At 55.1% G+C, this 27,500-nt stretch overlaps 1 protein-coding gene across 1 annotated transcript in view; it reads right to left on the bottom strand.

Annotated features, from left to right (window-relative positions):
* Positions 1-27,500, bottom strand: part of LOC140430856 (tricarboxylate transport protein, mitochondrial-like) — a 181,945-nt gene that overhangs the window by 33,641 nt on the left and 120,804 nt on the right. The window contains exon 6 of the mRNA XM_072466029.1: positions 9,931-10,015. Within this exon, the coding sequence (XP_072322130.1) occupies positions 9,931-10,015 (85 nt within the window). The remainder of the gene's footprint in view (positions 1-9,930; positions 10,016-27,500) is intronic.

Below are 27,500 nucleotides of genomic sequence, written 5' to 3'. Positions count from 1 at the left end.
CTATGGAATTTTGCGTGGCTCGCCTGTCGTGTCCCGCCGCCGGGGCGCCGTCACCAAGGGCTCTCCTTGAGCGGGTCGGCAAGATCCCAGCGGTGAGAAGGGCTGGGGAACTCCACCCAGAGCAGCAGAAACCTCGCAGTGCTGCAAGCAAGCCGGATTACAGACTGACGCCGGGGGCAAATTAAACCCTAACTTGCCGCTGGCTCTGTTAAATGTATTTTTTACCTCAAGCTCACCTCTCATTCTCAAAACGTCCCCCCCCCCACACCCAGAGGTAGAAAACTATTTTAACATCCGGGTGGAATTAACCGCTCAAACGTCTTTGCAAATAAAATAAATAAATAACCTATACTGTCACAAGCAGGCTTACATTAACACTGCAAACAAGAACAACAAAGAACAAAGAAATATACAGCACAGGAACAGGCCCTTCGGCCCTCCAAGCCCGTGCCGACCATACTGCCCGACTAAACTACAATCTTCTACACTTCCTGGGTCCGTATCCTTCTATTCCCATCCTATTCATATATTTGTCAAGATGCCCCTTAAATGTCCCTATCGTCCCTGCTTCCACTACCTCCTCCGGTAGTGAGTTCCAGGCACCCACTACCCTCTGCGTAAAAAACTTGCCTCGTACATCTACTCTAAACTTTGCCCCTCTCACCTTAAACCTATGCCCCCTAGTAATTGACCCCTCTACCCTGGGGAAAAGCCTCTGACTATCCACTCTGTCTATGCCCCTCATAATTTTGTATACCTCTATCAGGTCGCCCCTCAACCTCCTTCGTTCCAGTGAGAACAAACCGAGTTTATTCAATCGCTCCTCATAGCTTATGCCCTCCATACCAGGCAACATTCTGGTAAATCTCTTCTGCACCCTCTCTAAAGCCTCCACATCCTTCTGGTAGTGTGGCGACCAGAATTGAACACTATACTCCAAGTGTGGCCTAACTAAGGTTCTATACAGCTGCAACATGACTTGCCAATTCTTATACTCAATGCCCCGGCCAATGAAGGCAAGCATGCCGTATGCCTTCTTGACTACCTTCTCCACCTGTGTTGCCCCTTTCAATGACCTGTGGACCTGTACTCCTAGATCTCTTTGACTTTCAATACTCTTGAGGGTTCTACCATTCACTGTATATTCCCTACCTGCATTAGCCCTTCCAAAATGCATTACCTCACATTTGTCCGGATTAAACTCCATCTGCCATCTCTCCGCCCAAGTCTCCAGACAATCTAAATCCTGCTGTATCCTCAGACAGTCCTCATCGCTATCCGCAATTCCACCAACCTTTGTGTCGTCTGCAAACTTACTAATCAGACCAGTTACATTTTCCTCCAAATCATTTATATATACTACAAAGAGCAAAGGTCCCAGCACTGATCCCTGTGGAACACCACTGGTCACAGCCCTCCAATTAGAAAAGCATCCCTCCATTGCTACCCTCTGCCTTCTATGGCCTAGCCAGTTCTGTATCCACCTTGCCAGTTCACCCCTGATCCCTTGTGACTTCACCTTTTGTACTAGTCTACCATGAGGGACCTTGTCAAAGGCCTTACTGAAGTCCATATAGACAACATCTACTGCCCTACCTGCATCAATCATCTTAGTGACCTCCTCGAAAAACTCTATCAAGTTAGTGAGACACGACCTCCCCTTCACAAAACCGTGCTGCCTCTCACTAATACGTCCATTTGCTTCCAAATGGGAGTAGATCCTGTCTCGAAGAATTCTCTCCAGTAATTTCCCTACCACTGAAGTAAGGCTCACCGGCCTGTAGTTCCCGGGATTATCCTTGCTACCCTTCTTAAACAGAGGAACAACATTGGCTATTCTCCAGTCCTCCGGGACATCCCCTGAAGACAGCGAGGATCCAAAGATGAAGTTACTGTCAAAAGCCCCTCGTTGCCACACTCCGGCGTCTGTTCAGGTACACAGAGGGGCAATGCGGAATTCTCAGCTGGTACGGGAATTGAACAATTGGCCTTGTCCTGCATCACAAACCAGCCGTCTAGCCCACTGAGCTAAACCAGCACTGTGCTAAATGAAACCATTCTGGAACTTTCTGCAAGAGAGACAGGAATGGTCCAGTTAAGGAACGATGTTTCCCTGTCGCAGCCGAGATCAGGCCGCACCCCCCCCCCTCCCCCCCCCTGGAGTAAGAGGCTGGAACCAGCAGAGTGAGCTGCAGTGGGATCAAACTTCACTCACAGGCATCTCGGAAAACCGAGCAGAATAACCGTCATTGTTCTATTCACCACCAGAGGGAGCAGCTTGCCCTTTGCTGAAACTCCGAATGGTACAAAGGGCTGGAATTTACCCCCCCTCCCCCCAACGCGCCCCCCCCTCCCCCCAACGTGCCCCCCCCCCTCCCCCATCCCACGCCGCCCCCTGGTCACCCAGAGACACGGACTAATAACCCAGAGACACGGACTAGTAACGCAGAGACACGGACTAATAACCCAGAGACACAAACTAGTAACCCAGAGACATAGACTAGTAACCCAGAGACACGGACTAGTAACCCAGAGACACGGACTAGTAACCCAGAGACAGGGACTAATAACCCAGAGACACGGACTAGTAACCCAGAGACACGGACTAGTAACACAGTGACACGGACTAGTAACACAGTGACACGGACCAGTAACCCAGAGACAGGGACTAACAAACCAGAGACAGGGACTAATAACCCAGAGACAGGGACTAATAACCCAGGGACACGGACTAGTAACCCAGAGACAGGGACTAATGACCCAGAGACACGGACTAATAACCCAGAGACACGGACTAGTAACCCAGTGACACGGACTAATAAACCAGAGACACGGAATAATAACCCAGAGACCCGGAGTAGTAACCCAGAGACACGGACTAATAAACCAGAGACACGGACTAGTAACCCAGAGACACAGACTAATAACCCAGAGACACAGACTAATAACCCAGAGACACGGACTAGTAACCCAGAGACACGGACTAGTAACCCAGAGACACGGAGTAGTAACCCAGAGACCCGGACTAGTAACCCAGTGACACGGACTAGTAACCCAGTGACCCGGACTAGTAACCCAGAGACACAGACTAGTATCCCAGAGACAGGGACGAGTAACCCAGAGACAGGGACGAGTAACCCAGAGACAGGGACTAGTAACCCAGAGACACAGACTAGTATCCCAGAGACAGGGACGAGTAACCCAGAGACAGGGACGAGTAACCCAGAGACAGGGACGAGTAACCCTGAGACACGGACTAGTAACAAAGAACAAAGAACAAAGAACAAAGAAATGTACAGCACAGGAACAGGCCCTTCGGCCCTCCAAGCCCGTGCCGACCATACTGCCCGACTAAACTACAATCTTCTACACTTCCTGGGTCCGTATCCTTCTATTCCCATCCTATTCATATATTTGTCAAGATGCCCCTTAAATGTCCCTATCGTCCCTGCCTCCACTACCTCCTCCGGTAGTGAGTTCCAGGCACCCACTACCCTCTGCGTAAAAAACTTGCCTCGTACATCTACTCTAAACTTTGCCCCTCTCACCTTAAACCTATGCCCCCTAGTAATTGACCCCTCTACCCTGGGGAAAAGCCTCTGACTATCCACTCTGTCTATGCCCCTCATAATTTTGTATACCTCTATCAGGTCGCCCCTCAACCTCCTTCGTTCCAGTGAGAACAAACCGAGTTTATTCAATCGCTCCTCATAGCTTATGCCCTCCATACCAGGCAACATTCTGGTAAATCTCTTCTGCACCCTCTCTAAAGCCTCCACATCCTTCTGGTAGTGTGGCGACCAGAATTGAACACTATACTCCAAGTGTGGCCTAACTAAGGTTCTATACAGCTGCAACATGACTTGCCAATTCTTATACTCAATGCCCCGGCCAATGAAGGCAAGCATGCCGTATGCCTTCTTGACTACCTTCTCCACCTGTGTAGCCCCTTTCAGTGATCTGTGGACCTGTACTCCTAGATCTCTTTGACTTTCAATACTCCTGAGGGTTCTACCATTCACTGTATATTCCCTACCTGCATTAGCCCTTCCAAAATGCATTACCTCACATTTGTCCAGGTTAAACTCCATCTGCCATCTCTCCGCCCAAGTCTCCAGACAATCTAAATCCTGCTGTATCCTCAGACAGTCCTCATCGCTATCCGCAATTCCACCAACCTTTGTGTCGTCTGCAAACTTACTAATCAGACCAGTTACATTTTCCTCCAAATCATTTATATATACTACAAAGAGCAAAGGTCCCAGCACTGATCCCTGTGGAACACCACTGGTCACAGCCCTCCAATTAGAAAAGCATCCCTCCATTGCTACCCTCTGCCTTCTATGGCCTAGCCAGTTCTGTATCCACCTTGCCAGTTCACCCCTGATCCCGTGTGACTTCACCTTTTGTACTAGTCTACCATGAGGGACCTTGTCAAAGGCCTTACTGAAGTCCATATAGACAACATCTACTGCCCTACCTGCATCAATCATCTTAGTGACCTCCTCGAAAAACTCGATCAAGTTAGTGAGACACGACCTCCCCTTCACAAAACCGTGCTGCCTCTCACTAATATGTCCATTTGCTTCCAAATGGGAGTAGATCCTGTCTCGAAGAATTCTCTCCAGTAATTTCCCTACCACTGAAGTAAGGCTCACCGGCCTGTAGTTCCCGGGATTATCCCTGCCACCCTTCTTAAACAGAGGAACAACATTGGCTATTCTCCAGTCCTCCGGGACATCCCCTGAAGACAGCGAGGATCCAAAGATTTCTGTCAAGGCCTCAGCAATTTCCTCTCCAGCCTCCTTCAGTATTCTGGGGTAGATCCCATCCGGCCCTGGGGACTTATCTACCTTAATATTTTTTAAGACACCCAACACCTCGTCTTTTTGGATCACAATGTGACCCAGGCTATCTACACCCCCTTCTCCAGACTCAACATCTACCAATTCCTTCTCTTTGGTGAATACTGATGCAAAGTATTCATTTAGTACCTCGCCCATTTCCTCTGGCTCCACACATAGATTCCCTTGCCTATCCTTCAGTGGGCCAACCCTTTCCCTGGCTACCCTCTTGCTTTTTATGTAAGTGTAAAAAGCCTTGGGATTTTCCTTAACCCTATTTGCCAATGACTTTTCATGACCCCTTCTAGCCCTCCTGACTCCTTGCTTAAGTTCCTTCCTACTTTCCTTATATGCCACACAGGCTTCGTCTGTTCCCAGCCTTTTAGCCCTGACAAATGCCTCCTTTTTCTTTTTGACGAGGCCTACAATATCATTCGTCATCCAAGGTTCCTGAAAATTGCCGTATTTATCTTTCTTCCTCACAGGAACATGCCTGTCCTGTATTCCTTTCAACTGACACTTGAAAGCCTCCCACATGTCAGATGTTGATTTGCCCTCAAACATCCGCCCCCAATCTATGTTCTTCAGGTCCCGCCTAATATTGTTATAATTAGCCTTCCCCCAATTTAGCACATTCATCCTCGGACCACTCTTATCCTTGTCCACCAGTACTTTAAAACTTACTGAATTGTGGTCACTGTTACCGAAATGCTCCCCTACTGAAACATCTACCACCTGGCCGGGCTCATTCCCCAATACCAGGTCCAGTACCGCCCCTTCCCTAGTTGGACTGTTTACATATTGTTTTAAGAAGCCCTCCTGGATGCTCCTTACAAACTCTGCCCCGTCTAAGCCCCTGGCACTAAGTGAGTCCCAGTCAATATTGGGGAAGTTGAAGTCTCCCATCACCACAACCCTGTTGTTTTTACTCTTTTCCAAAATCTGTCTACCTATCTGCTCCTCTATCTCCCGCTGGCTGTTGGGAGGCCTGTAGTATACCCCCAACATTGTGACTGCACCCTTCTTATTCCTGATCTCTACCCATATAGCCTCACTGCCCTCTGAGGTGTCCTCTCGCTGTATAGCTGTGATACTCTCCTGAACAAGTAGCGCAACTCCGCCTCCCCTTTTACATCCCCCTCTATCCCGCCTGAAACATCTAAATCCTGGAACGTTTAGCTGCCAATCCTGCCCTTCCCTCAACCAGGTCTCTGTAATGGCAACAACATCATAGTTCCAAGTACTAATCCAAGCTCTAAGTTCATCTGCCTTACCCGTAATGCTCCTTGCATTAAAACATATGCACTTCAGGCCACCAGACCCGCTGTGTTCAGCAACTTCTCCCCGTCTGCTCTGCCTCAGAGCCACACTGTCCATATTCCCTAGTTCTCCCTCAACGCTCTCACCTTCTGACCTATTGCTCCCGTGCCCACCCCCCTGCCATACTAGTTTAAACCCTCCCGTGTGACACTAGCAAATCTCGCGGCCAGGATATTTATGCCTCTCCGGTTTAGATGCAACCCGTCCATCTTATACAGGTCACACCTGCCCCGGAAGAGCTCCCAGTGGTCCAGATAACCGAAACCCTCCCTCCTACACCAGCTGTTTAGCCACGTGTTTGTCTGCTCTATCTTCCTATTTCTAGCCTCACTGGCACGTGGCACAGGGAGTAATCCCGAGATTACAACCCTCGAGGTCCTGTCTTTTAACTTTCTGCCTAGCTCCCTGAACTCCTGCTGCAGGACCTCATGCCTCTTCCGGAGTAGTAACCCAGAGAGAGGGACTAGTAACCCAGAGACAGGGACTAGTAACCCAAAGACAGGGACGAGTAACCCAGAGACACGGACTAGTAACCCAGAGACAGGGACTAGTAACCCAGAGACACGGACTAGTAACACAGACTAATAAACCAGAGACACAGACTAATAACCCAGAGACCCGGAGTAGTAACCCAGAGACAGAGACTAGTAACCCAGAGACACAGACTAGTAACCCAGACACACAGACTAGTAACCCAGAGACAGGGACGAGTAACCCAGAGACACGGACTAATAAACCAGAGACAGGGACTAGTAACCCAGAGACACGGACTAGTAACCCAGAGACACGGACTAGTAACCCAGTGACACGGACTAATAACCCGGAGTAGTAACCCAGAGACACGGACTAGTAACCCAGAGACCCGGAGTAGTAACCCAGAGACAGGGACTAGTAACCCAGAGACACGGACTAGTAACCCAGAGACCCGGACTAGTAACCCAGAGACACAGACTAGTAACCCAGAGACAGGGACGAGTAACCCAGAGACAGGGACGAGTAACCCAGAGACACGGACTAATAAACCAGAGACAGGGACTAGTAACCCAGAGACACGGACTAGTAACCCAGAGACACGGACTAGTAACCCAGAGACACGGACTAATAACCCGGAGTAGTAACCCAGAGACACGGACTAGTAACCCAGAGACACGGACTAGTAACCCAGGGACACGGACTAATAACCCGGAGTAGTAACCCAGAGACACGGACTAGTAACCCAGAGACCCGGAGTAGTAACCCAGAGACAGGGACTAGTAACCCAGAGACACGGACTAGTAACCCAGAGACATAGACTAGTAACCCAGAGACACGGACTAGTAACCCAGAGACACGGACTAGTAACCCAGTGACACGGACTAATAACACAGAGACCCGGAGTAGTAACCCAGAGACACGGACTAGTAACCCAGAGACACGGACTAGTGACCCAGAGACAGGGACGAGTGACCCAGAGACACGGACTAGTAACCCAGAGACAGGGACTAGTAACCCAGAGACACGGACTAGTAACCCAGAGACACGGACTAGTAACCTAGAGACACGGACTAGTAACCCAGTGACACGGACTAATAACCCAGAGACACAGACTAGTAACCCAGAGACACAGACTAGTAACTCAGAGACAGGAACGAGTAACCCAGAGACACGGACTAATAAACCAGAGACAGGGACTAGTAACCCAGAGACACGGACTAGTAACCCAGAGACACGGACTAGTAACCCAGTGACACGGACTAATAACCCGGAGTAGTAACCCAGAGACACGGACAATAACTCAGAGACAGGGAATAGTAACCCAGAGACACGGACTAGTAACCCAGTGACACGGACTAATAACCCAGAGACAGGGACTAGTAACCCAGAGACACGGACTAGTAACCCAGAGACACGGACTAATAACCCAGAGACACAGACTAGTAACCCAGAGACACAGACTAGTAACCCAGAGACAGGAACGAGTAACCCAGAGACATGGACTAATAAACCAGAGACAGGGACTAGTAACCCAGAGACACGGACTAGTAACCCAGAGACACGGACTAGTAACCCAGTGACACGGACTAATAACCCGGAGTAGTAACCCAGAGACACGGACAATAACTCAGAGACAGGGAATAGTAACCCAGAGACACGGACTAGTAACCCAGTGACACGGACTAATAACCCAGAGACAGGGACTAGTAACCCAGAGACACGGACTAGTAACCCAGAGACACGGACTAATAACCCAGAGACACAGACTAGTAACCCAGAGACACAGACTAGTAACCCAGAGACAGGAACGAGTAACCCAGAGACATGGACTAATAAACCAGAGACAGGGACTAGTAACCCAGAGACACGGACTAGTAACCCAGAGACACGGACTAGTAACCCAGTGACACGGACTAATAACCCGGAGTAGTAACCCAGAGACACGGACAATAACTCAGAGACAGGGAATAGTAACCCAGAGACACGGACTAGTAACCCAGTGACACGGACTAATAACCCAGAGACAGGGACTAGTAACCCAGAGACAGGGACTAGTAACCCAGAGACAGGGACGGGTAACCCAGAGACACGGACTAGTAACCCAGAGACACGGACTAGTAACCCAGAGACACGGACTAATAACCCAGAGACAGGGACTAGTAACCCAGAGACAGGGACTAGTAACCCAGAGACAGGGACTAGTAACCCAGAGACAGGGACGAGTAACCCAGAGACACGAGCTTGAATCCCTCCAAAGTACCTGAGAATCATAAATTGAATTAGTTTTAAAAATCCAGAATGTAATGCTAAACTGAGTGAGGATGAAACTACTGTTCTAAAGTTAAAAACCCACCTGAGTGGGTTCACTAATGTCCTTTAGAGAAGGAAATCTGCCACCCTTACCTGGTCTGGCCTACATGTGACTCCAGACCCTCAGCAATGTGGCTGACTATTAACTGCCCCTCTGAAATGGCCGAGCAAGCCACAGTCGAGCGCATAAAAACAACTGAGCACTGTCGTTCCTTGTGTCTGAATAAAGCTCGTAGTCTTCAACTGTAAGACTACGATCTTTATTCAGACACAAGGAACAACACATGGTACCAGGAGACTTCAGAACACTTGCTATAACATTACAAAGCTGCAGACAGAGAAAGACCAAAATGGCAAGGAAACTCCTGCCGGACATTCGACGTGGGAAGACTTCGCTAATTCGATGACATTTGTTGGAACCCCACCCCTGGTACCATGTGTTGTTCCTTGAGTCTGAATAAAGCTCGTAGTCTTACAGTTGAAGTAGATGCTTTATTTTGAGTTTGTTCTCTCTCCAGCGCTTAAACTCTGTTACATCTGTGCTGCCTGTCTGTGTCCTCCTCCCAGCTGCCGTTCCTGTGAAGTGTCCTTTAACTTCCTGTCTGTCTCTATTTATACCTCTCCCGTGCTCCCTCTAGTGCTTGCTCAGTTGTATTGCATCTACATTGACCCCTTGTATATATGCAGATCACTACAAACACCACTTTCTGGAGGGCAATTGGGAAGGGATAATGAATACTGGGATTAAAGCAAGATAATGTGGTGCTGGAGAGCTCAGCGATGTTCTGGAGAGGAGTCACATGGACTCGAAACACTACCTCTCGTTTCTCTCTCCACAGATGCTGGCGGACCGACTAGGTCAATCCAGCACGCTCTGTTTGATACAATAACCTCTGGCCTTGCTGTGAGTGAATAACCAAACTCCTCGTTTGCTTGCAGGGGTCGGGGGGCACAGAGGACCCCGTCCTTTTGAGGCACTCACCTTGCTGACGGACTATCTCGCGGACGCCGTGGAAGAACCCTCGGTATTTGGGTTTTGGAGAGCACTGATCATGGATGAACTTGACCTGGAAGTAAACAAAGGACACGCCCTGTTAAGAGCCCGCCTCAGATTCGGTCATCGTTTAGCCCAATCAACGCACTTTGAAAATATACAGTTCAAAATAGACTCCATCAAGAATGAAAGGAATTTTTTCAGCCGTTTTGGTGGTGGTGTCTGCATGGTCTTCATTTATTTATAAATTTAGAGTACCCAATTCATTTTTTTCCAATTAAGGGGCAATTTAGCGTGGCCAATCCACCTAGCGTGCACATCTTTGGGTTGTGGGGGTTGTGGGGGTGAGACCCACGCAGACACGGGGAGAATGTGCAAACTCCACACGGACAGTGACCCAGAGCCGGGATCGAACCTGGGACCATGGCGAAGGCGGAACGAAAAGAGTGCCCCCACGACACAGGTCCGCCTGCCGATCAGTGGGCTCCGATTGCGGGCCAGGCCACCGTGGGGGCACCCCCCTGGGCCAGATCGCCTCCCACCCCCCCTCACCCCAGGACCCCGGAACCCACCCGCGCCGCCTTGTCCCGCCGTTCGAAAGGCGGTTCAATCCACGCCGACTGGCGTGGGTTGACAGCGGCAGGACTTCGGCCCATCGCGGACCGGAGAATCGCCAGGGGTGGGCCCGCCGACCGGCGTGGTGCGATTCCCACCCCCACCGAATCTCCGGTGGCAGAGAATTCAGGACACGGCGGGGGCAGGATTCACGCCGGCCCCCGGCGATTCTCCGAACCCAGTGGGGGTCGGAGAATCGTGTCCATGGTTTGGGGGAAATTAATGGGATTGAAGGCAGATAAATCTCCAGGACCTGATAATCTTCATCCCAGAGTACTTAAGGAAGATGTAGTAAAAATAATAGATGCAGGGCAGCACGGTGGCGCAGTGGTTAGCACTGCTGCCTCACGGCGCCGAGGTCCCAGGTTCGATCCCGGCTCTGGGTCACTGTCCGTGTGGAGTTTGCACATTCTCCCCGTGTCTGCGTGGGTTTCACCCCCACAACCCAAAGATATGCAGGGTAGGTGGATTGGCCACGCTAAATGACCCCTTAATTGGAAAAAAATTAATTGGGTACTCTAAATTTTGAAAAGAATTTTTAAATAGATGCATTGGTGGTCATTTTCCAAAATTCTTTGGACTCTGGAATGGTTCCTACAGATTGGAAGGTAGTGATTATAACCCCACTATTCCTAAAGGGAGGACGAGAGAAGACAGGGAACTATAGACCAGTGAGCCTAACGTCGGTAGTAGGGAAGTTGCTGGAGTGCATTATCAAGGATTTCATAGCACAGCATTTGGAAAGCAGTGGTGGTAATCAGGTAAAGTCAGCGTGGATTTACAAAAGGGAAATCATGATTGACAAATCTACTAGAATTCTTTGAAAATGTGGGGTTGACCAGGGAGAACCGGTGGATGTGGTTTATTTAGACTTTCAGAAGGCTTTTAACAAGGTCTCACAGAGCAGATTAATATGTAAATTTAAAGCACTTGAGATTACGAATAGTGACTTGCGATGTTCGTAGACAGGAAGCAAAAAGTTGGAATAAATTAGTCTTTTTCTGATTGGCAGGCAGCGACTAGTGGGGTACCGCGGGGACCTGTGCTAGAACCCCAACTGTACACATTATATATTAATGATTTGGACGAGGGAACTAAATTAATTATCTCCAAATTTGCAGATGATACAAAGTTGGGTGGGAGGGTGAGCTGTGAGGAGGATGCAGAGATGCTTCAGCGGGAATTGGACAGGCTGAGTGAGTGGGCACATGGATGGCAGATGCAGTATAATGTGGATAAATGTGAGGTTCTCCACTTCAGTAGCAAAAATAGGAAGGCAGATTATTATTTGAATGGGTGTAAATTGAGAGAGGCGGATACTCAGCGAGAGTTTGGTGTCCTCAAGCATCAGTCGCTGAAAGTAAGCGGGCAGGTACAGCAGGCAGTAAAGAAGGCAAATGGTATGTTGGCCTTCATAGCGAGAGGATTTGAGCATCGGAATAGGGATGTTTTACTACAATTGTACAGGGCATTGGTGAGGCCACACCTGGAGTATTGTGAGCAATTTTGCTATCCTTTCCTGAGGAAGGATGCTCTCGCTATGGAGGGAGTGCAGCGAAGGTTTACCAGGCTGATTCCTGGGATGGCGGGACTGTCATATGAGGAGAGACTAAGTTGGTTAGGATTATATTCATTGGAGTTTAGAAGAGTGAGAGGGGATCTCATAGAAACTTACAAAATTCTAACTGCATTAGACAGGGTAGATTCAGAAAGAATTTTCCCGATGTTGGGGGAATCCAGAACTAGAGGTCATAGTTTGAGGATGAGGGGTAAACAGTTTAGGACTGAGGTGAGGAGAAATTTACAGAATGTAGTTGAGGCCATAACGTTGTGTAATTTCAAGAAGGAATTAGATACAGCTCTTGGGGCTAAAGGGATCCAGGGATTATGGGGGGAAGGCGGGATCAGGGTATTGAACATGATGATCAGCCACGATCATAATGAATGACGGAGCGGGCTCGAAGGGCCGAATGGCCTCCTCCTGCTCCTATTTGTTATGTTTCTATGTAACTCCATCAGTGTATCTGTCAATTCACTCTCCCTCATCTACTTACTTAGATTCCCTTTCAATGCATCAATGTTGTTCATTTCAAGCACTCCCTGTGGGTGTAAATTCCACATTGCCCCCACTCCCTGTGGGAGGCAGTTCCACATTCCCCCTACTCCCTGTGGGAGCGAGTTCCACATTCCCCACCACTCCCTGTGGGAGTGAGTTCCACATTCCCCCCACTCCCTACGGGAGCGAGTTCCACATTCTCCCCACTCCCTGTGGGAGCGAGTTCCACATTCTCCCCACTCCCTGGGGAGCGAGTTCCACATTGTCCCCACTTCCTGTGGGAGCGAGTTCCACATTCTCCCCACTCCCTGTGGGAGCGAGTTCCACATTCTCCCCACTCCCTGTGGGAGTGAGTTCCACATTCTCCCTACGGGAGCGTGTTCCACATTCCCCCCAATCCCTGTGGGAGCGAACTCCACATTCTCCCTACGGTAGCGAGTTCCACATTCTCCCCACTCGCTGTGGGAACGAGTTCCACATTCCCCCACTCCCTATGGGAGCGAGTTCCACATTCTCCCCACTCGCTGTGGGAACGAGTTCCACATTCTCCCCTCTCCCTGTGGGAGTGAGTCCCACATTCCCCCCACTCCCTGTGGGAGCGAGTCCCACATTCCCCCCACTCCCTGTGGGAGCAAGTCCCATATTCTCCCTATGGAAGCGAATTCCACATTTTCCCCACACCCTATTGGAGTGTGTTCTACATTCCCCACACTCCCTGTGGGAGCGAATTATACATTCTCCCTACGGGAGCAAGTTCCACATTCTCCCCTCTCCCTGTGGGAGTGAGTCCCACATTCCCCCCACTCCCTGTGGGAGCGAGTTCCACATTCTCCCCACTCCCTGTGAGAGCGAGTTCCACATTCTCCCCACTCCCTGTGGGAGCGAGTTCCACATTCTCCCCACTCCCTGTGGGAGCGAGTTCCACATTCTCCCCACTCCCTGTGGGAGCGAGTCCCATATTCTCCCTGTGGGAGCGGGTTCCACATTCTCCCCACTCCCTGTGGGAATGAGTTCCACATTCTCCCCACTCCCTGTGGGAGCGAGTTCCACATTCTCCCCACTCCCTGTGAGAGCGAGTTCCACATTCTCCCCACTCCCTGTGGGAGCGAGTCCCATATTCTCCCTGTGGGAGCGGGTTCCACATTCTCCCCACTCCCTGTGGGAATGAGTTCCACATTCTCCCCACTCCCTGTGAGAGCGAGTTCCACATTCTCCCCACTCCCTGTGGGAGCGAGTTCCACATTCTCCCCACTCCCTGTGAGAGCGAGTTCCACATTCTCCCCACTCCCTGTGGGAGTGAGTTCCACATTCTCCCCACTCCCTGTGGGAGCGAGTTCCACATTCTCCCCACTCCCTGTGAGAGCGAGTTCCACATTCTCCCCACTCCCCGTGGGAGCGAGTTCCACATTCTCCCCACTCCCTGTGAGAGCGAGTTCCACATTCTCCCCACTCCCTGTGGGAGCGAGTCCCATATTCTCCCTGTGGGAGCGGGTTCCACATTCTCCCCACTCCCTGTGGGAATGAGTTCCACATTCTCCCCACTCCCTGTGGGAGTGAGTCCCACATTCCCCCCACTCCCAGTGGGAGCGAGTTCCACATTCTCCCCACTCCCTGTGGGAGCGAGTTCCACATTCTCCCCACTCCCAGTGGGAGCGAGTTCCACATTCTCCCCACTCTCTACGGGAGCGGGTTCCACGTTCTCCCCACTCTCTGTGGGAGCGAGTTCCACATTCTCCCCACTCCCTGTGGGAATGAGTTCCACATTCTCCCCACTCCCTGTGGGAGCGAGTTCCACATTCTCCCCACTCCCTGTGGGAATGAGTTTCCACATTCTCCCCACTCCCTGTGGGAGCGAGTCCCATATTCTCCCCACTCCCTGTGGGAGCGAGTTCCACATTCTCCCCACTCCCTGTGGGAGCGAGTCCCACATTCATCCCCACTCCCTGTGGGAGCGAGTTCCACATTCTCCCCACTCTCTGCGGGAGCGAGTTCCACATTCTCCCCACTCCCTGTGGGAGCGAGTTCCACATTCTCCCCACTCCCTGTGAGAGCCAGTTCCCCATTCTCCCCACTGTCTGCGGGAGCGGGTTCCACATTCCCCCCACTCTCTACGGGAGCGAGTTCCACATTCTCCCCACTCCCTGTGGGAGCGAGTTCCACATTCTCCCTACTCCCCGTGGGAGCGAGTCCCACATTCTCCCTACTCCCGTGGGAGCGAGTCCACATTCTCCCCCACTCCCTGTGGGAGCGAGTCCCACATTCTCCCCCCACTCTCTGTGGGAGCGAGTCCCACATTCTCCCCCACTCCCTGTGGGAGCGAGTTCCACATTCTCCCCATTCCCTATGGAGCGAGTTCCACATTCTCCCTACTCCCCGTGGGAGCGAGTCCCACATTCTCCCCCACTCCCCGTGGGAGCGAGTCCCACATTCTCCCCACTCCCTGTGGGAGCGAGTCCCACATTCCCCCCACTCCATGTTGGAGCGAGTCCCACATTCTCCCCACTCTCTGCGGGAGCGAGTTCCACATTCTCCCCACTCCCTGTGGGAGTGAGTTCCACATTCTCCCCACTCTCTGCGGGAGCGAGTCCCACATTCCCCTACACTCCCTGTGGGAGCGAGTTCCACATTCCCTACACTCCTGTGGGAGCGAGTTCCACATTCTCCCCACTCTCTGCGGGAGCGAGTTCCACATTCTCCCCACTCTCTGCGGGAGCGAGTCCCACATTCCCTACACTCCCTGTGGGAGCGAGTTCCACATTCCCCACACTCCCTGTGGAGCGAGTTCCACATTCCTCCCCACTCTCTGCGGAGTGGGTTCCACATTCTCCCCACTCCTGTGGGAGCGAGTTCCACATTCCCCACACTCCCTGTGGAGCGAGTTCCACATTCTCCCCACTCTCTGCGGGAGCGAGTTCCACATTCCCCCCACTCCCTGTGGGAGCGAGTTCCACATTCTCCCCACTCCCTGTTGGAGCGAGTTCCACATTCTCCTCACTCTCTGCGGGAGCGAGTCCCACATTCCCTACACTCCCTGTGGAGCGAGTTCCACATTCTCCCCACTCCCTGCGGGAGCGGGTTCCACATTCTCCCCACTCCCTGTGGGAGCGAGTTCCACATTCTCCCCACTCCCTGTGGGAGCGAGTTCCACATTCTCCCCACTCTCTACGGGAGCGAGTTCCACATTCTCCCCACTCCCTGCGGGAGCGGGTTCCACATTCTCCCCACTCCCTGTGGGAGCGAGTTCCACATTCTCCCACTCTCTGTGGGAGCGAGTTCCACATTCTCCCCACTCCCTGTGGGAGCGAGTTCCACATTCTCCCCACTCCTGTGGGAGCGAGTTCCACATTCTCCCCACTCCCTGTGGGAGCGAGTTCCACATTCTCCCCACTCCCTGTTGGAGCGAGTTCCACATTCTCCCCCACTCCCTGTGGGAGCGAGTTCCACATTCTCCCCACTCCCTGTGGAGCGAGTTCCACATTCTCCCCACTCCCTGTGGGAGCGGGTTCCACATTCCCCCCACTCCCTGTTGGAGCGAGTTCCACATTCTCCCCCACTCCCTGTGGGAGCGAGTTCCACATTCTCCCCACTCCCTGTGGGAGCGAGTTCCCACATTCTCCCCACTCTCTACGGGAGCGTGTTCCACGTTCTCCTCACTCTCTGCGGGAGCAAGTCCCACATTCTCCCCCACTCCCTGTGGGAGCGAGTTCCACATTCCCCCCCACTCCCTGTGGGAGTGAGTTCCACATTCTCCCCACTCCCTGTGGGAGCGAGTTCCACATTCTCCCCACTCTCTGTGGGAGCGAGTTCCACAATCCCCCCACTCCCTGTGGGAGCGAGTTCCACATTCTCCCCACTCCCTGTGGGAGCGAGTTCCACATTCTCCCCACTCCCTGCGGGGAGCGAGTTCCACATTCCCCACACTCTCTGCGGGAGCGGGTTCCACATTCCCCCCACTCTCTGCGGGAGCGAGTCCCACATTCCCTACACTCCCTGTGGGAGCGAGTTCCACATTCTCCCCACTCCCTGCGGGAGCGGGTTCCACATTCTCCCCACTCCCTGTGGGAGTGAGTTCCACATTCTCCCCACTCCTGTGGGAGCGAGTTCCACATTCTCCCCACTCCCTGTGGGAGTGAGTTCCACATTCTCCCCCACTCCCTGTGGGAGCGAGTTCCACATTCTCCCCACTCCCTGTGGGAGTGAGTTCCACATTCTCCCCACTCCCTGTGGGAGCGAGTTCCACATTCTCCCCACTCTCTGCGGGAGCGAGTCCCACATTCTCCCCACTCCCTGTGGGAGCGAGTTCCACATTCTCCCTACTCCCTGTGGGAGCGAGTACCCCACGATCCTCCCCCACTCTCTGCGGGAGCGGGTTCCACATTCCCCCCACTCTCTGCGGGAGCGAGTTCCACATTCCCCACACTCCCTGTGGAGCGAGTTCCACATTCTCCCCACTCTCTGCGGGAGCGAGTTCCACATTCTCCCCACTCTCTGCGGGAGCGGGTTCCACATTCCCCCCACTCTCTGCGGGAGCGAGTCCCACATTCCCCACACTCCCTGTGGGAGCGAGTTCCACATTCTCCCCACTCTCTGCGGGAGCGAGTTCCACATTCTCCCACTCCCTGTGGGAGCGAGTTCCACATTCTCCCCACTGTCTGCGGGAGCGGGTTCCACATTCCCCCCACTCTCTGCGGGAGCGAGTCCCACATTCCCCACACTCCCTGTGGGAGCGAGTTCCACACTCTCCCCACTCTCTGCGGGAGCGAGTTCCACGTTCTCCCCACTCTCTGCGGGAGCGAGTTCCACATTCTCCCCACTCCCTGTGGGAGCGAGTTCCACATTCTCCCCACTCTCTGCGGGAGCGAGTTCCACATTCTCCCCACTCCCTATGGGAGCGAGTTCCACATTCTCCCCACTCCTGTGGGAGCGAGTTCCACATTCTCCCCACTCCCTGTGGAGCGAGTTCACATTCTCCCCACTCTCTGCGGGAGCGAGTCCCACATTCTCCCCACTCCCTGTGGGAGCGAGTTCCACATTCTCCCCACTCCCTGTGGGAGTGAGTTCCACATTCTCCCCACTCCCTGTGGGAATGAGTTCCACACTCTCCCCACTCCCTGTGGGAGCGAGTTCCACATTCTCCCCACTCTCTGCGGGAGCGAGTTCCACATTCTCCCCACTCCCTGTAGGAGCGAGTTCCACATTCTCCCCACTCCCTGTGGGAATGAGTTCCACATTCTCCCCACTCCCTGTGGGAGTGAGTCGCACATTCTCCCCACTTCCCTGTGGGAGTGAGTCCCACATTCTCCCCACTCCCTGTGGGAATGAGTTCCACATTCTCCCCACTCCCTGCGGAGCGGGTTCCACATTCTCCCCACTCTCTGCGGGAGCGAGTTCCACATTCTCCCCACTCTCTGCGGGAGCGAGTTCCACATTCTCCCCACTCCCTGTGGGAGTGAGTTCCACATTCTCCCCACGTTCCCTGTGGAGCGAGTTCCACATTCTCCCCACTCCCTGTGGGAGTGAGTTCCACATTCTCCCCACTCCCTGTGGGAATGAGTTCCACATTCTCCCCACTCCCTGCGGGAGCGGGTTCCACATTCTCCCCACTCCCTGTGGGAGCGAGTTCCACATTCCCACACTCCCTGTGGGAGCGAGTTCCACATTCTCCCCACTCCCTGTGGGAGCGAGTTCCACATTCTCCCCACTCTCTGCGGGAGCGAGTTCCACGTTCTCCCCACTCTCTGCGGGAGCGAGTTCCACATTCTCCCCACTCTCTGCGGGAGCGAGTTCCACATTCTCCCCACTCCCTACGGGAGCGAGTTCCACATTCCCCACACTCCCTGTGGGAGTGAGTTCACCACATTCTCCCCACTCTCTGCGGGAGCGAGTTCCACATTCTCCCCACTCCCTGTGGGAGCGAGTTCCACATTCTCCCCACTTCCCTGTGGGAGCGAGTTCCACATTCTCCCCACTCCCTGTGGGAGCGAGTTCCACATTCTCCCCACTCTCTGCGGGAGTGGGTTCCACATTCCCCCCACTCTCTGTGGGAGCGAGTTCCACATTCTCCCCACTCCCTGTGGGAGCGAGTTCCACATTCTCCCCACTCCCTGTGGGAGCGAGTTTCCACATTCTCCCCACTCTCTACGGAGCGTGTTCACATTCTCCCCACTCCTGGGGAGCGAGTCCCACATTCCCTACACTCCCTGTGGGAGCGAGTTCCACATTCTCCCCACTCCCTGCGGGAGCGGGTTCCACATTCTCCCCACTCCCTGTGGGAGTGAGTTCCACATTCTCCCCACTCCCTGTGGGAGCGAGTCCCATATTCTCCCCACTCCCTGTGGGAGCGAGTTCCACATCCTCCCCACTCCCTGTGGGAGCGAGTTCCACATTCTCCCCCACTCCCTGCGGGAGCGGGTTCCACATTCTCCCCACTCCCTGTGGGAGCGAGTTCCACATTCTCCCCCACTCCCTGTGGGAGCGAGTTCCACATTCTCCCCACTCCCTGTGGGAGTGAGTTCCACATTCTCCCCACTCCCTGTGGGAGCGAGTTCCACATTCTCCCCACTCTCTGCGGGAGCGAGTCCCACATTTCTCCCCACTCCCTGTGGGAGCGAGTTCCACATTCTCCCTACTCCCTGTGGGAGCGAGTCCCACATCCTCCCCACTCTCTGCGGGAGCGGGTTCCACATTCCCCCCACTCTCTGCGGGAGCGAGTTCCACATTCCCCACACTCCCTGTGGGAGCGAGTTCCACATTCTCCCCACTCTCTACGGGAGCGAGTTCCACATTCTCCCCACTCTCTGCGGGAGCGAGTTCCACATTCTCCCCACTCCCTGTGGGAGCGAGTTCCACATTCTCCCCACTCTCTACGGAGCGAGTTCCACATTCCCCCCACTCTCTGCGGGAGCGAGTCCCACATTCCCCACACTCCCTGTGGGAGCGAGTTCCACATTCTCCCCACTCTCTACGGGAGCGAGTTCCACATTCCCCCCACTCTCTGCGGGAGCGAGTCCCACATTCCCCACACTCCCTGTGGGAGCGAGTTCCACATTCTCCCCACTCTCTGCGGGAGCGAGTTCCACATTCTCCCCACTCCCTGTGGGAGCGAGTTCCACATTCTCCCCACTGTCTGCGGGAGCGGGTTCCACATTCCCCCACTCTCTGCGGGAGCGAGTCCCACATTCCCCACACTCCCTGTGGGAGCGAGTTCCACACTCTCCCCACTCTCTGCGGGAGCGAGTTCCACGTTCTCCCCACTCTCTGCGGGAGCGAGTTCCACATTCTCCCCACTCCTGTGGGAGTGAGTTCCACATTCTCCCCACTCTCTGTGGGAGCGAGTTCCACATTCTCCCCACTCTCTGCGGGAGCGAGTCCCACATTCTCCCCACTCCCTGTGGGAGCGAGTTCCACATTCTCCCCACTCCCTGTGGGAGCGAGTTCCACATTCTCCCCACTCCCTGTGGGAATGAGTTCCACATTCTCCCCACTCCCTGTAGGAGCGAGTTCCACATTCTCCCCACTCCCTGTGGGAGTGAGTTCCACATTCTCCCCACCTCCCTGTGGGAGTGAGTTCCACATTCTCCCCCACTCCCTGTAGGAGCGAGTTCCACATTCTCCCCACTCCCTGTGGGAGTGAGTTCCACATTCTCCCCACTCTCTGCGGGAGTGGGTCCCACATGTCTCCCCACTCCCTGTGGGAATGAGTTCCACATTCTCCCCACTCCCTGTGGGAGCGAGTTCCACATTCTCCCCACTCAACCTGTGGGAGCGAGTCCCACATTCCCCACCACTCCCTGTGGGGGCGAGTTCCACATTCTCCCCACTCTCTGCGGAGCGAGTCCCACATTCCCCACCACTCCCTGTGGGAATGAGTTCCACATTCTCCCCACTCCCTGTGGGAGCGAGTTCCACATTCCCCACCACTCCCTGTGGGAGCGAGTTCCACATTCTCCCCACTCTCTGCGGGAGCGAGTCCCACATTCTCCCCACTCCCTGTGGGAGCGAGTTCCACATTCTCCCACTCCCTGTGGGAATGAGTTCCACATTCTCCCCACTCCCTGTAGGAGCGAGTTCCACATTCTCCCCACTCCCTGTGGGAAATGAGTTCCACATTCTCCCCACTCCCTGTGGGAGTGAGTCCCACATTCTCCCCACTCCCTGTGGGAATGAGTTCCACATTCTCCCCACTCCCTGCGGGAGCGGGTTCCACATTCTCCCCACTCCCTGTGGGAGCGAGTTCCACATTCCCCACACTCCCTGTGGGAGTGAGTTCCACATTCTCCCCACTCTCTGCGGAGCGAGTTCCACATTCTCCCCACTCTCTGCGGGAGCGAGTTCCACATTCTCCCACTCTCTGTGGGAGCGAGTTCCACATTCTCCCACTCCCTGTGGGAGCGAGTTCCACATTCTCCCCCACTCCCTGTGGGAGTGAGTTCCACATTCTCCCCACTCCCTGTGGGAATGAGTTCCACATTCTCCCCACTCCCTGCGGGAGCGGGTTCCACATTCTCCCCACTCCCTGTGGGAGCGAGTTCCACATTCCCCACACTCCCTGTGGGAGCGAGTTCCACATTCTCCCCACTCTCTGCGGGAGCGAGTTCCACATTCTCCCCACTCTCTGCGGGAGCGAGTTCCACATTCTCCCCACTCCCTACGGGAGCGAGTTCCACATTCCCCACACTCCCTGTGGGAGTGAGTTCCACATTCTCCCCACTCTCTGCGGAGCGAGTTCCACATTCTCCCCACTCCCTGTGGGAGTGAGTTCCACATTCTCCCCACTCCCTGTGGGAGCGAGTTCCACATTCTCCCCACTCTCTGCGGGAGTGGGTTCCACATTCCCCCACTCTCTGCGGGAACGAGTCCCACATTCCCCACACTCCCTGTGGGAGCGAATTCTACATTCTCCCTACGGGAGCAAGTTCCACATTCTCCCCTCTCCCTGTGGGAGCGAGTCCCACATTCCCCCCACTCTCTGTGGAAGCGAGTCCCATATTCTCCCCACTCCCTGTGGGAGCGAGTCCCACATTCTCTCCACTCCCTGTGGGAGTGAGTCCCACATTCCCCCACTCCCTGTGGGAGCGAGTCCCATATTCTCCCCACTCCCTGTGGGAGCGAGTCCCCACATTCTCCCCACTCCCTGTGGGAGCGAGTTCCACATTCTCCCCACTCTCTGTGGGAGCCAGTCCCACATTCTCCTCACTCCCTGTGGGAGCGAGTTCCACATTCTCCCCACTCCCTGTGGGAGCGAGTTCCACATTCTCCCCACTCTCTGTGGAAGCGAGTCCCATATTCTCCCCACTCCCTGTGGGAGCGAGTCCCACATTCTCCCCACTCCCTGTGGGAGTGAGTCCCACATTCCCCCCACTCCCTGTGGGAGCGAGTCCCATATTCTCCCCACTCCCTGTGGGAGCGAGTCCCACATTCTCCCCACTCCCTGTGGGCGCGAGTCCCACATTCCCCCCACTCCCTGTGGGAGCGAGTTCCACATTCTCCCCACTCCCTGTGGGAGCGAGTTCCACATTCTCCCCACTCTCTGCGGGAGCGAGTCCCACATTCCCCCCACTCTCTGCGGGAGCGAGTTCCACATTCTCCCCACTCTCTGCGGGAGCGAGTTCCACATTCTCCCCACTCTCTGCGGGAGCGAGTTCCACATTCTCACCCACTCTCTGCGGGAGCGAGTTCCACATTCTCCCCACTCCCTGTGGGAGTGAGTCCCACATTCCCCCACTCCCTGTGGGAGCGAGTCCCATATTCTCCCTGTGGGAGCGGGTTCCACATTCTCCCCACTCCCTACGGAGCGAATTCTACATTCTCCCTACGGGAGCAAGTTCCACATTCTCCCCTCTCCCTGTGGGAGTGAGTCCCACATTCCCCCCACTCCCTGTGGAAGCGAGTCCCATATTCTCCCCACTCCCTGTGGGAGCGAGTTCCACATTCTCCCCACTCCCTGTGGGAGCGAGTTCCACATTCTCCCCACTCTCTGCGGGAGCGAGTCCCACACTCCCCCCACTCCCAGTGGGAGCGAGTTCCACATTCTCCCCACACTCCCTGTAGGAGCGAGTTCCACATTCTCCCCACTCCTGTGGGAGCGAGGTTCCACATTCTCCCCACTCTCTACGGGAGCGAGTTCCACATTCTCCCCACTCCCTGTGGGAGCGAGTTCCACATTCTCCCTACTCCCGTGGGAGCGAGTCCCACATCCTCCCCACTCCCTGTGGGAGCGAGTTCCAGCATTCTCCCCATTCCCTATGGGAGCGAGTTCCACATTCTCCCTACTCCCCGTGGGAGCGAGTCCCACATTCCCCCCACTCCATGTTGGAGCGAGTTCCACATTCTCCCCACTCCCTGTGGGAGCGAGTTCCACATTCTCCCCACTCCCTGTGGGAGTGAGTTCCCCATTCTCCCCACTCTCTGCGGGAGCGAGTTCCACAATCCCCCCACTCCCTGTGGGAGCGAGTTCCACATTCCCCCCACTCTCTGCGGGAGCGAGTCCCACATTCCCTACACTCCCTGTGGGAGCGAGTTCCACATTCCCCCCACTCTCTGCGGGAGCGAGTTCCACATTCTCCCCACTCCCTGTGGGAGCGAGTTCCACATTCTCCCCACTCTCTGCGGGAGCGAGTTCCACATTCTCCCCACTCCCTGTGGGAGCGAGTTCCACATTCTCCCCACTCCCTGTGGGAGCGAGTTCCACATTCTCCCCACTCCCTGTGGGAGCGAGTTCCACATTCTCCCCCACTCTCTGTGGGAATGAGTTCCACACTCCCCCCACTCCCTGTGGGAGCGGGTTCCACATTCCCCCCACTCTCTGCGGGAGCGAGTCCCACATTCCCTACACTCCCTGTGGGAGCGAGTTCCACATTCTCCCCACTCCCTGTAGGAGTGAGTTCCACATTCTCCCCACTCCCTGTGGGAGCGAGTTCCACATTCTCCCCACTCCCTGTGGGAGCGGGTTCCACATTCTCCCCACTCCCAGTGGGAGCGAGTTCCACATTCTCCCCACTCCCTGTGGGAGCGGGTTCCACATTCTCCCCACTCCCTGTGGGAATGAGTCCCACATTCTCCCCACTCCCTGTAGGAGTGAGTTCCACATTCTCCCCACTCCCTGTGGGAGCGAGTTCCACATTCTCCCCACTCCCTGTGGGAGTGAGTTCCACATTCTCCCCACTCTCTACGGGAGCGAGTTCCACATTCTCCCCACTCCCCGTGGGAGTGAGTTCCACATGCTCCCCACTCCCTGTGGGAATGAGTCCCACATTCTCCCCACTCCCTGTAGGAGTGAGTTCCACATTCTCCCCACTCCCTGTGGGAGTGAGTTCCACATTCTCCCCACTCTCTGCGGGAGCGGGTTCCACATTCTCCCCACTCTCTACGGGAGCGAGTTCCACATTCTCCCCACTCCCTGTGGGAGCGAGTTCCACATTCTCCCCACTCCCTGTGGGAGCGGGTTCCACATTCTCCCCACTCCCTGTGGGAATGAGTTCCACATTCTCCCCACTCCCAGTGGGAGCGAGTTCCACATTCTCCCCACTCCCTGTAGGAGTGAGTTCCACATTCTCCCCACTCCCTGTGGGAGTGAGTTCCACATTCTCCCCACCCCCTGTGGGAGCGAGTTCCACATTCTCCCCACTCCCTGTGGAGCGAGTTCCACATTCTCCCCACTCCCTGTGGGAGTGAGTTCCACATTCTCCCCACTCTCTACGGGAGCGAGTTCCACATTCTCCCCACTCCCTGTGGGAGCGAGTTCCACATTCTCCCTACTCCCCCGTGGGAGCGAGTCCCACATCCTCCCCACTCCCTGTGGGAGCGAGTTCCACATTCTCCCCATTCCCTATGGGAGCGAGTTCCACATTCTCCCTACTCCCCGTGGGAGCGAGTCCCACATTCCCCCCACTCCATGTTGGAGCGAGTTCCACATTCTCCCCACTCCCTGTGAGAGCCAGTTCCACATTCTCCCCACTCTCTGCGGGAGCGAGTTCCACATTCTCCCCACTGTCTGCGGGAGCGGGTTCCACATTCCCCCCACTCTCTGCGGGAGCGAGTCCCACATTCTCCCCACTCCTGTGGGAGCGAGTTCCACATTCTCCCTACTCCCCGTGGGAGCGAGTCCCCACATCCTCCCCACTCCCTGTGGGAGCGAGTTCCACATTCTCCCCATTCCCTATGGGAGTGAGTTCCACATTCTCCCTACTCCCCGTGGGAGCGAGTCCCACATTCCCCCCACTCCTTGTTGGAGCGAGTTCCACATTCTCCCCACTCCCTGTGAGAGCCAGTTCCCCATTCTCCCCACTCTCTGCGGGAGCGAGTTCCACCATCCCCCCACTCCCTGTGGGAGCGAGTTCCACATTCTCCCACTGTCTGCGGGAGCGGGTTCCACATTCCCCCCACTCTCTGCGGGAGCGAGTCCCACATTCCCCACACTCCTTGTTGGAGCGAGTTCCACATTCTCCCCACTCCCTGTGAGAGCCAGTTCCCACATTCTCCCTACTCCCGTGGGAGCGAGTCCCACATCCTCCCCACTCCCTGTGGGAGCGAGTTCCACATTCTCCCCCATTCCCTATGGGAGCGAGTTCCACATTCTCCCTACTCCCCGTGGGAGCGAGTCCCACATTCCCCCCACTCCATGTTGGAGCGAGTTCCACATTCTCCCCACTCCCTGTGGGAGCGAGTTCCACATTCTCCCCACTCCCTGTGGGAGTGAGTTCCCCATTCTCCCCACTCTCTGCGGGAGCGAGTTCCACAATCCCCCCACTCCCTGTGGGAGCGAGTTCCACATTCCCCCCACTCTCTGCGGGAGCGAGTCCCACATTCCCTACACTCCCTGTGGGAGCGAGTTCCACATTCCCCCCACTCTCTGCGGGAGCGAGTTCCACATTCTCCCCACTCCCTGTGGGAGCGAGTTCCACATTCTCCCCACTCTCTGCGGGAGAGCGAGTTCCACATTCTCCCCACTCCCTGTGGGAGCGAGTTCCACATTCTCCCCACTCCCTGTGGGAGCGAGTTCCACATTCTCCCCACTCCCTGTGGGAGCGAGTTCCACATTCTCCCCACTCTCTGTGGGAATGAGTTCCACACTCCCCCCACTCCCTGTGGGAGCGGGTTCCACATTCCCCCCACTCTCTGCGGGAGCGAGTCCCACATTCCCTACACTCCCTGTGGAGCGAGTTCCACATTCTCCCCACTCCCTGTAGGAGTGAGTTCCACATTCGTCCCCACTCCTGTGGGAGCGAGTTCCACATTCTCCCCACTCCCTGTGGGAGCGGGTTCCACATTCTCCCACTCCCAGTGGGAGCGAGTTCCACATTCTCCCACTCCCTGTGGGAGCGGGTTCCACATTCTCCCCACTCCCTGTGGGAATGAGTCCCACATTCTCCCCACTCCCTGTAGGAGTGAGTTCCACATTCTCCCCACTCCCTGTGGGAGCGAGTTCCACATTCTCCCCACTCCCTGTGGGAGTGAGTTCCACATTCTCCCCACTCTCTACGGGAGCGAGTTCCACATTCTCCCCACTCCCCCGTGGGAGTGAGTTCCACATTCTCCCCACTCCTGTGGGAATGAGTCCCACATTCTCCCCACTCCCTGTAGGAGTGAGTTCCACATTCTCCCCACTCCCTGTGGGAGTGAGTTCCACATTCTCCCCACTCTCTGCGGGAGCGGGTTCCACATTCTCCCCACTCTCTACGGGAGCGAGTTCCACATTCTCCCCACTCCCTGTGGGAGCGAGTTCCACATTCTCCCCACTCCCTGTGGGAGCGGGTTCCACATTCTCCCCACTCCCTGTGGGAATGAGTTCCACATTCTCCCCACTCCCAGTGGGAGCGAGTTCCACATTCTCCCCACTCCCTGTAGGAGTGAGTTCCACATTCTCCCCACTCCCTGTGGGAGTGAGTTCCACATTCTCCCCACCCCCTGTGGGAGCGAGTTCCACATTCTCCCCACTCCCTGTGGGAGCGAGTTCCACATTCTCCCCACTCCCTGTGGGAGTGAGTTCCACATTCTCCCCACTCTCTACGGGAGCGAGTTCCACATTCTCCCCACTCCCTGTGGGAGCGAGTTCCACATTCTCCCTACTCCCCGTGGGAGCGAGTCCCACATCCTCCGCCACTCCCTGTGGGGAGCGAGTTCCACATTCTCCCCATTCCCTATGGGAGCGAGTTCCACATTCTCCCTACTCCCCGTGGGAGCGAGTCCCACATTCCCCCCACTCCATGTTGGAGCGAGTTCCACATTCTCCCCACTCCCCTGTGAGAGCCAGTTCCACATTCTCCCCACTCTCTGCGGGAGCGAGTTCCACATTCTCCCCACTGTCTGCGGGAGCGGGTTCCACATTCCCCCCACTCTCTGCGGGAGCGAGTCCCACATTCTCCCCACTCCCTGTGGGAGCGAGTTCCACATTCTCCCTACTCCCCGTGGGAGCGAGTCCCACATCCTCCCCACTCCCTGTGGGAGCGAGTTCCACATTCTCCCCATTCCCTATGGGAGTGAGTTCCACATTCTCCCTACTCCCCGTGGGAGCGAGTCCCACATTCCCCCCACTCCTTGTTGGAGCGAGTTCCACATTCTCCCCACTCCCTGTGAGAGCCAGTTCCCCATTCTCCCCACTCTCTGCGGGAGCGAGTTCCACCATCCCCCCACTCCCTGTGGGAGCGAGTTCCACATTCTCCCCACTGTCTGCGGGAGCGGGTTCCACATTCCCCCCACTCTCTGCGGGAGCGAGTCCCACATTCCCCACACTCCTTGTTGGAGCGAGTTCCACATTCTCCCCACTCCCTGTGAGAGCCAGTTCCCCATTCTCCCCACTTCTCTGCGGGAGCGAGTTCCACATTCTCCCCACTCCCTGTGGGAGCGAGTTCCACATTCTCCCCACTCCCTGTGGGAGTGAGTTCCACAT

This window comes from Scyliorhinus torazame, chromosome 1 (genome assembly GCF_047496885.1).
Source record: "Scyliorhinus torazame isolate Kashiwa2021f chromosome 1, sScyTor2.1, whole genome shotgun sequence".
NCBI lineage: Eukaryota > Metazoa > Chordata > Chondrichthyes > Carcharhiniformes > Scyliorhinidae > Scyliorhinus > Scyliorhinus torazame.
This window is presented reverse-complemented; position numbering and strand designations above follow the sequence as displayed.